Genomic DNA, 8,910 nt, shown 5'->3' with positions numbered 1-8,910 from the left:
ACTAACATTTCCAAATATTGTTCACTTTCTCCACTAATAATACCAAGTTCACCAGTTTCCTAAAATAATTACACCGAATATGCTTCCATTTCAAATATCAAACATTTATTTTTTTATCTTTCTCCATCAAATACAAATGAGACAAGACTTAAATCAAGTGTAAAAGAAAACATCTGTCCAAGCAGAAGTGGTGACATTTATTGGAGGACCGAAACAGACAAAAGCAGAAATAAATTTTGACAATTTTTTTAAGATACATCTTAAGTAAATGCACCAATTAAGATCTTTACATAATATTTTAGAAATTTAATTGACCATCTATGATGTCTATATTAATTTTTCCACCTTAGTTCCAACAAATTATGGAGTTTAGCACAATTTAGTTTATTGTTTTAAAAATGTTTTTCCCCTTTACTTGTAGATTCATTTATGATTTTTAAATATTTTTTATAATTTTTTCCCCCAAATAACTTTTCCAGGTGTTGCTTTTAAATGTCATATTTTTACTTTACCTTATGCGTTTCTGCTTTATTATGCAAATAAGGTGGGCAGTGACATTTTTCTAATGTCAGCTGGTTGTGGGGGCCATCTTAAGGGGGGCTAGCCTTCTTGGGTAAGTTCAACTATTGGTCAACAGATCTGCACATGGATTCTGCTCCTTCCCATCTGTTGACTAATAGTGTAGGAGCTGACCCAAGAAAGACAACACACTTTATTTGCAAAATGAGGCACAACACAAGACAGATATATGTAAAAATAACATGAAATCAAAAAGACTTGGGGGGGAAGGAAACACACACGTGCGACATGAATGCATCTACAAGTAAAGGACAAACACACATATATTATGTGCTAAAAAATATAGTTTGTAGGAACTAAGCTGGAAAAATATGAAGGTCAACTCATGTTTTTATAATTTAAGTTCTTATATTCATTTAAAATTGGTGCATTTCTTTATTGGTCAGTTTCAGTCCTCCATAGAAATTAGACCATTTAAAAAAATAAAACATTCAAACCACATAGAACAGTGGCAGTGCAAAGTCAATACAACTAGCTACCATCTCTCACAAAACAGTCCAAAACGATCAGTGTTTTAAACTCATGACAACCTTGAGAGAGACGTTTTGCCACGAATTCAGCACAATGCTAAATGTTTTAGTGCATAACCATTAGTATTAACATTTAGTGCATAGAACAAACTTAAATTCTTACAGGAACTCTTATGTAAGAAAGAAAACTGAAAACATAACAGATGTTACAGTTTGTACCTCAGGATTTTGTTTCTCAAACCATGTAGTCGAGCCGAGGCCTGATCTGGTTTGATCTTCATCACCACTCTCTGAAGAAACTCAAACGAATACTTCATGTCATCTGGATACTTGAGATTGACACAGTAGATGACACCCATAAGCGTAGCAAAKCCAAGTGTCACATCTTTAATGTTGTGAAGCACAATGGTCTCCTCCACCACAACTGCCACATCGAAGACCTCGTGTGGGATGGGCCACTGTTCACCACCTTCACAGGCAATCAGGAGACCAACCTGCATCCCCTTCATGGCATCATCCAGAAAATCAGCATGGGCCTTAAAAAGAAGAAATAATTAATGACATTTGTGTGCAAGTAAAGAATGCAAATACTCTGGTATCTTTATACTGCAAGTTTTTATGMTATTGTGAGGTTTAACAATCTGCATGTTTTGACTCTTGTGGGTTTGTATGATGCACTTCTGTTCAGTCAGTGAATAACCTGACACACACTCCCAGCCTGTCAAAGCATAGAGCATAATGGCAATAAAACAGGTCACTGTTGTGGATGAGGCCAAAATCAAGAAGCTTTAGACGCTGAAAATAAGCCCCACATGAAAAAAGCCAGTTTATGTGTACACCATATTCAAAGTATTTTCAGCACTTTACTTTGTCAGGTAGTCCTTTTTAACAAACTTTTTTCATCCATAGAACTTGTATTTTCATGCACTTGAGCACAGTGTGTGGCAGATTAAAAACCACTACGGTGAAGCACTGAAATTATTCTAAAAATTTAGAACACTAGCAGTGTTTCCATTTTAATGCATTTTTTTGATCCAATTTTTAAAATGTCCAAAAGAAATTAAAAAAGAAAATGTGAATCAGGCATGTTTCCATCAACTGGCTTTGAGCAAAATCAATCAGGATACACAAAGTAATTACATCAGAATTTGACGTTATGCATGGTTGTAGTAAACGGGAATGTCTCTTAAAAAGGACTAATACGTTTTTGCAAACACAAATGCTACAAAAAGCTTTAAAAAATGATAGTGAGAAATAGGCAAATATGTACAGTTTTTGCAATAACATTTGATAGTCTTACATCACACATCCTGATGATAGTTGATGGATCTTCACCAGATATGTAGCGTGGCAAACCAAGCAGAGCAGCAGCCCTTCTCCTTTCATTTGTGTCCTACAAGAGATGAGACATGCAGTAAGATGAATATATTTGAACAAAAATAACAAATTATGCCTCGTTTTTCTAGCCTTCTTCAGTTCTGCTTACATCTTTTGCAAGGCAGTCCAAAATGTCTTTGAGTGGCTGCTTCTTTCCAGATTTGGTTGCTGCTTTGTAGATCTCCAGCAGTCTCGGAACCAGGCCATCAAGTCCGTCAAGAAAAGATTCCAGAAGGTCTTTGGTGACGATTCTTTTAAATTCAGCCCTAATCTGAGGTGATAGAATATGAAACTTGTCTCAATAGGACATAGTTAACTCAGTGTTAAATCACTAAATCTCTTGGTGGAACTAATTCAGTTGTGCGATTACCTGTTTCTCATGGAACAGAGTTGGCCATCGGGAGATGAGCTCTGTGATGTGTGGTTGATCTCCTACAATCTCTTTCCTACGCTGAGAAAATGTAGCAACCATCAAATCCTCAAGCAGCTGATGATTTGGGTCTTTCTTCTGCATTTCAGCCTCCATTATCTTGCGCTTCACCTCCATGTTTTCAGGACTCTGTCCTTCAGGTGGATCAGGACAGTAGTTCACCTCCCCCTTCTTTGACTTTTTGACAGTTTCCCCTTTTGAACTTCCAGATTTTCGTTTGTTTATGACCACTTCAGGGCATCCTGCTGAACTTAATTTTTGTCTGTAGTTTCCCATTTTAAATTTCAGACTGTGAAACCATGAGTACCATCCCTTTTCTGATCCTGGGTCTCGCAGACAGGGATGCCTTTCCACCAGTGCTTTGGCCACATTTTCATAGTGTTGCCTCTCAGGATAAGCACTAATCTTTGACATACCGTCTGCAAGTGTGTCAAGGATATCAGTCTTCAAAGTTTTAGAAATCACCGTCACACATCCATCCTTAGCATATCTACAATTGGCTTCTTTCAGTTGCAGCTCCACATCATGTGAAAACTTTGGAATCGGGAAGGGGTCAGGCCATTGAACAAAAACTGCACTACTTGGAGAAGAAAGGCTGCCAGTGTCCAGTGTAGAATCTGAGTCATCAGCTGTGAACAATACTTTCAAAGTTGCACGGTCCACAGGAAGGTCTTTGATGTTCGTTAGGTTGCACAATTGATTATTGAAATCAGGATCCTCATACTGCAAAATGAATCCTCCTCTTAGAGCAAGGTTGGTTCGCAACACCTGGTACAGGTTCTCAACACTTGAGGGGATGTCTTCAATTGAAAGACGCCTAATTTCATTTTCTGAAACTATGACACGCAGCAGCATTGTAGACAACTTAGACCTGAAAAATTGAAACATTTGCACGTTAAGAATAAGTGCTTCTGGTACAGTGACAAGACACTACATTCATGAGGAGAGACGAGATAAAATATTGGGTAAATAAGACAAGGTTTTAAAACAATTTAAAGGAAYCACCACTGACTAAATGGGGGTTGCACTTTGACAGTAAAAAAATACCGTCTCCCTTAGTTTTTTGTACAGTGCTTTGAGACAAAGTTTGTTCAAACTTGGTGCTATATAAACAAAACTGAAGGGAAACTGAATTGAATTACTGACATCAAAACATCTCAATTGTAGCGCAAGTCCAAATTTTCAGATTTTTTCATTCCTCATTTGAGTGTTTAATTACTTACAGCCGTTTTATTTTAGCAAGAAAGTCTTGGGAGTGACCAGAAGACGGCCCCGAATGAAGTATGACACCAGTGGCACGTAGTCGTTGAGATCCTCTGGTTTCACCAACAGACACTCAGCAGGGTTTTTCTTCACAAGATGGTAACTCCGTAGATGCTCCACGTAGTGTGCTATGAAAGGTTCTATAATGAAGCAAACATTACTCTCCAACACAATGCATACTTCTAAAATTTGTCCAAAGTTTGGCAATTCACTTGTGCTCCCACTAGAGAGAATCATTCCCTTTGAGTACTTGGTTCCATTCAGAAAGATGTGAGGGGTCAGTCCTACTGTTTCAACACTCCTGAACCTATTCAAGATGGCTTGTCTGATGGCAGCATCTAAAACTTCGAGACACATTTCAGACACCTTTGCCGTCTCAGTCTCCGGCTTGAAAAGTCTTGGCATTGCAAAGTAATGCGCCAACATAAGTTGATGTCTTGTAGCAAGCGTAAGCAGAATGTTTTTAAAGTTGTTGGCATCTCGCACAGCCTTCTTAAAGAAAGAATGTTTTGCCTCAAACCTTATAGTCCAACACTCAGTTGGAGGTCCAAACTTTTGAATAAGATATGGATAATGTTCAATAAAGTGATGTTTGGGACACAACTTTTTTTCTGGGAAAACTGTCTGCAGCAACTGTCTGTGGTCTGATATTTTTGCCTGTAAATAACAAAGTGAGTCTGAAGTGAAATATGTGGTTGACAATAGCTCCACCAAGTCTTTGAGCTCAAGAACTAATTCCCATGTTTGATCACCTTCTGGAACACGGTGACCAATGATGAGCGGAAGGAAGCGCACTAGACTCCAGTTTTCATGTCCATTACCACCTAGAGTACGATTCCGCTTAAAAGTTGATGGAATCTTTTGAGGCCGGTTTGTTTTGTCAGAGAACTTAAAAGGAAAGCCTTGTATTTCGTTATTGAGCTCATCCAATGTGAAATAGTTCTTCAAAATCAAATCTGCAAGGCACAGACTTAGCTCAACGGGTACAATGCCTTCCAACACATCATGTAAAAAATCAGGTGGAAAACCTCGGCATGCATGAAAACCGGTCAGTCTGTTAAGTGGACATTCCCGTTTCACACCATCAACAGATGCAAGTTCACTCTGGTTCAATAAATTTACAGCTTCATCATACAAATCTGATGTTCGTAAAACAAACTTTCCACTTCTGACATCACAAGTCTGTATTTCTTCACGATTACACAAACAAAACCTACAAAATTTTTCCACATTAAAAGACTCTTGGAATCCAGCTAGGGAGTGTGCTGCCAAGTTGTCTGCAGAAACATGCAAGATGGTCCCTTTTACATTACAATTAAGTTTTTCTACAAACACACCAACTGTTTCTAGACACTGAATATCTTTTATCAGTGGCTCTAAAACCTCATTATATCCATAAGTCTTAATATGTTCAGTCTTGCACAATAAAGCTAGGTAGATTGATGGCAGTGACGACTTATATCTTCTTGGCAAATTGGCAAGAATCCAATAAACACCACACACTTTGTGTTTTTTTCTGGAGGTGCCAATGGGATTACAAACTTCAAAATCGTCAATGTACAAAGTTATGCACAAACTAACATCTTCATGTGAGAAAATGTGATTTGTTTTAAAGTAGTCACCATCGAGACATGACTTGTACTCTCCAGATTGTTCAGATGATCTGTTTACTCTTAATTCATGCAGTACCTCATCTCGCTTTAGAATTACAGAAAGTAATTTGAGAATGGGGATATAAACAACAGTATGAGATTTTTTTTGCCTATTCAAAACATATTCAACAGGCTCAATGACAGTAAAGTTCTGTCTATAAAATGACTGTCTTTTAAATTCTGTGCCTAAAGGCCCCTCTCTTGAAAGTAAAGTAAGTGAGTTTGCACTCTGTAAAGCTTCAGTCAAAGATTCTGTTAATTCCTCTGATGAGCAATTATGCTCTTTCAAAATATTTTCAATTTTGTGCTGAGTTAATTGTAAAGCACATTGACCAACATCAAATAATTCATCAACAATTTCTTGAATTGCTGATTGTGACACGTGAAGGACCGCTTGTAGGCGAAGTAAAAGGGACGCTATCTGTCGTTGGATAGAATTTTGCACAGGTTGACCTTCAGATTCAGGCAACAATAAATCTGATGACACTAAATCATCAAAGTCTTCTTCACAATCATTTACAAAGACTTCACTGTGACACTTCACAACAAGATCAGGTTTGAAATCAACCAATGTAGCAGTATGATGATATCGACTCTTATGGGCAGTGAAAGTTGAGATTACCCTTGACTTAAAAGAACACCCTGCAAATGGACAATTGACAGTCTCTCCAGTTCTCAAATGTCTCTTTAAATGAAGAAAATACTGTTTGATGTTGGTTGGTGCTGAAAATGTACAGAGTTCACAGCGTAGTTTAGCAACTGGACATGATCTTTTATGTCCCTTGATATGTTTTGTGAAATCTACGTGGGATTTGAGAACAGTCAGACAGTTTGGATAAATGCAGCTCAGTCCCCGTCTTCCACGTCCATGATTGTCTTTGTAATGACTCAATATTGTTCTTTCATTGTAGGTAACAAAATTGCAAAACTTACATCTCCATTTCATCCACAGTTTTTGCCAAACTTTAAATAATGGACCACCTGCACAAAAAAAACAACATACATTTCAGATTATGGTATTAAAAAAATTAAACAAATAAAATAAAATTAGTAGTCATTTTTTAAATGCAATTAAATCTAAAAAAGATTTTTCAAAACCCCTCCTTCATGTTTCAGGACCTATAGGTGGAAGCCACCGCAGCTCCCTGACCTGCTATACTCTTGGGCACGCGCCCAACCTGAGCAAAGACCTTCGCTTGATAAGTAATTAGTCAAATTCAGAATACAGTTTAATCTGTAATTGCCGCTGGAGGTAGTTTCCTCTTTAACAGTGGAACTGCATTTGTCACCGGCCACCAGAAACGGGACACACATACGCACGAACACATGAAACACTGGACACGGCTAATTACCGACAAGGAACACAACTAATTACTGACGCACAATCTTTACCGAAGCTGCTAACTCAACTGCGGTCAGCACGTCGACGCAAAACTTTGACCAAGCGCCACATATGTGCTTCTGATGAAGTGTACAAAACAAAAATCATGGTAGCTGCTTGTATTTTCACTTAAGAAAAGTTCTATAAGCGCAACCGAGTAGCATACTGCGTTTAGCTAGCTGCATTAACCAACTCCTGCCTTCGACAGTTAGCAAGCTGTGGTTGTATGTCCTGTGTTTAAACATGTAACAGAGACACGAACTTTTAGCTCTTAAAATGGAACTTTTAAAAATGGATGCCATTATTAGAAAACGACAAATGCAGCTTACCTTACTTATATGGCTCCAGCTCAATTCGCTTTTAGGAAAAATGCCCCGCCAAATTTGAATGCCTTGGGGACGGATCAAGGTCTTGGAAAAAATTGTATTCATCCGCGACTTTGCTTTCGACGTTCTTACTCTGGTCAGGTGGTGTTCCTCCTCTTCATTTAATATTGCAATTCTAACTGGGATAAAGAACTTTATAAAGTCTAACTAAATCTTACATCATATTTAGTCCCTTAACAGATAAAGAGCGAATTTCCGGCACTATTTGGATCTCGCATTAATATTGCCAGTGGTGATCAGTTTTTATAAGATCGGGTTACCATTTTAAAACTCACATTGTCAAGTTATCTTAACACATTTAAATTTATGTTTCATTGAACTGACTCACATTATTGAGTTGAAATGCAAATAACTCATGAAATTAAGTTGAAATTACATAACTCATTATGTTAATTGGAAGTAACTTATAAAAAAACGTCATGTTAACTTATGGAGGGCATGACTTTTAACAGTGTTGTTTTACATATTTATTTTGAATATTTAAAATCCAGTTTCAGTGTTTAACGTTCAATAGATTTTAAAGTTTATTAATCTTTCAGAATGTGTTCCCTCATTGTGATGCTACTAGATTATTTGTAAATCGTCTCAAAATAACGATATTATTGCAATAACTACTAGGACAATTTATGACCTAGCATCATGACAGGCCTAATCATGATGGATATATGTTAATGTTTTTCTGATAATTATATTAAAACATTGAAAACTGATTGCTCACATGTTTTAAATAACGTGTCTAATAAAACCAAGTATTCTTCAAAGTGTTGCGTTTCTGTTTGGGATCGGTTTCATGAAGGCAGTGAAATCTGCAGCGTTGGTGCATCAGAGTGAAAGGAATCATAAACCTCATAGATTTGTGCTTTTCAATCCTGTTTGTGTTTCGGAACCAAGCCAACATTTAGCTGGAGCGTTCTGCGTGCAAATGGAAGATAAGCTATTGGATCTAAACTTTTGCGATATCATGTTGTAATCTATATTTTGGGTTTAATCCCCCCCCCATTTGATGACACACTGAGAACCCTGTGCTTGCAACCTGATAAATGTGAATCAATGCTGCTGTGGGAAAGTAAAAATAGCTTCTCCAAGTGTTTGAGCCACCAGGATGCAGCAGCGTTCGCGCCTCATTCTGCCTCGTTAAGCAGGCTGAGTCGTCAGCCACAGGATAAGCTCCTCATGGTTTCACCTGTCACTCTCCTGGACTCAACAGGCTGCATGATACCTGCAACAGGTACAGAGACGGGCTGTCCCAGCTCCCAGCCCGCGATTGGCCACTGTAATAAGAGTTCTCCTATATTCTGTCTGTATCACTGCTCTGCCAGAAAATTACATCACTTTTCCTAACAGGCAGCTTTCTGGGCTGCCTGCTATATAT

At 37.9% G+C, this 8,910-nt stretch overlaps 1 protein-coding gene across 4 annotated transcripts; it reads right to left on the bottom strand.

The window, feature by feature from the left end:
- Nucleotides 1–48: 48 nt before the first annotated feature.
- On the bottom strand, nt 49–7,986 carry LOC103461900 (uncharacterized). 4 transcript variants are annotated; one of them, XM_017310141.1, is made up of 7 exons: nt 7,482–7,978; nt 6,705–6,752; nt 4,080–4,247; nt 2,797–3,727; nt 2,536–2,697; nt 2,350–2,442; nt 49–1,585 (listed from the first exon to the last, which is right to left on the bottom strand). In XM_017310141.1, the coding sequence occupies exons 4-7, from the start codon at nt 3,709–3,711 to the stop codon at nt 1,256–1,258; spliced, it is 1,500 nt and encodes a 499-aa protein (XP_017165630.1). In that variant the 5' UTR covers nt 3,712–3,727; nt 4,080–4,247; nt 6,705–6,752; nt 7,482–7,978; the 3' UTR covers nt 49–1,255. The 4 variants fall into 4 exon arrangements, 2 of the variants coding, with proteins under 2 accessions (XP_017165630.1, XP_017165624.1); XM_017310135.1 differs by lacking the exon at nt 7,482–7,978 and having other exon boundaries at nt 4,080–4,259; nt 6,705–6,824; XR_001777513.1 differs by having other exon boundaries at nt 1,414–1,585; nt 4,080–6,752; nt 7,482–7,986.
- Nucleotides 7,987–8,910: the final 924 nt, after the last annotated feature.

This window comes from Poecilia reticulata, linkage group LG2 (assembly GCF_000633615.1).
Source record: "Poecilia reticulata strain Guanapo linkage group LG2, Guppy_female_1.0+MT, whole genome shotgun sequence".
Taxonomy (NCBI): domain Eukaryota; kingdom Metazoa; phylum Chordata; class Actinopteri; order Cyprinodontiformes; family Poeciliidae; genus Poecilia; species Poecilia reticulata.
The sequence above is the reverse complement of the archived record's forward strand: the minus strand, read 5'-3'. Positions and strand labels throughout refer to the sequence as shown.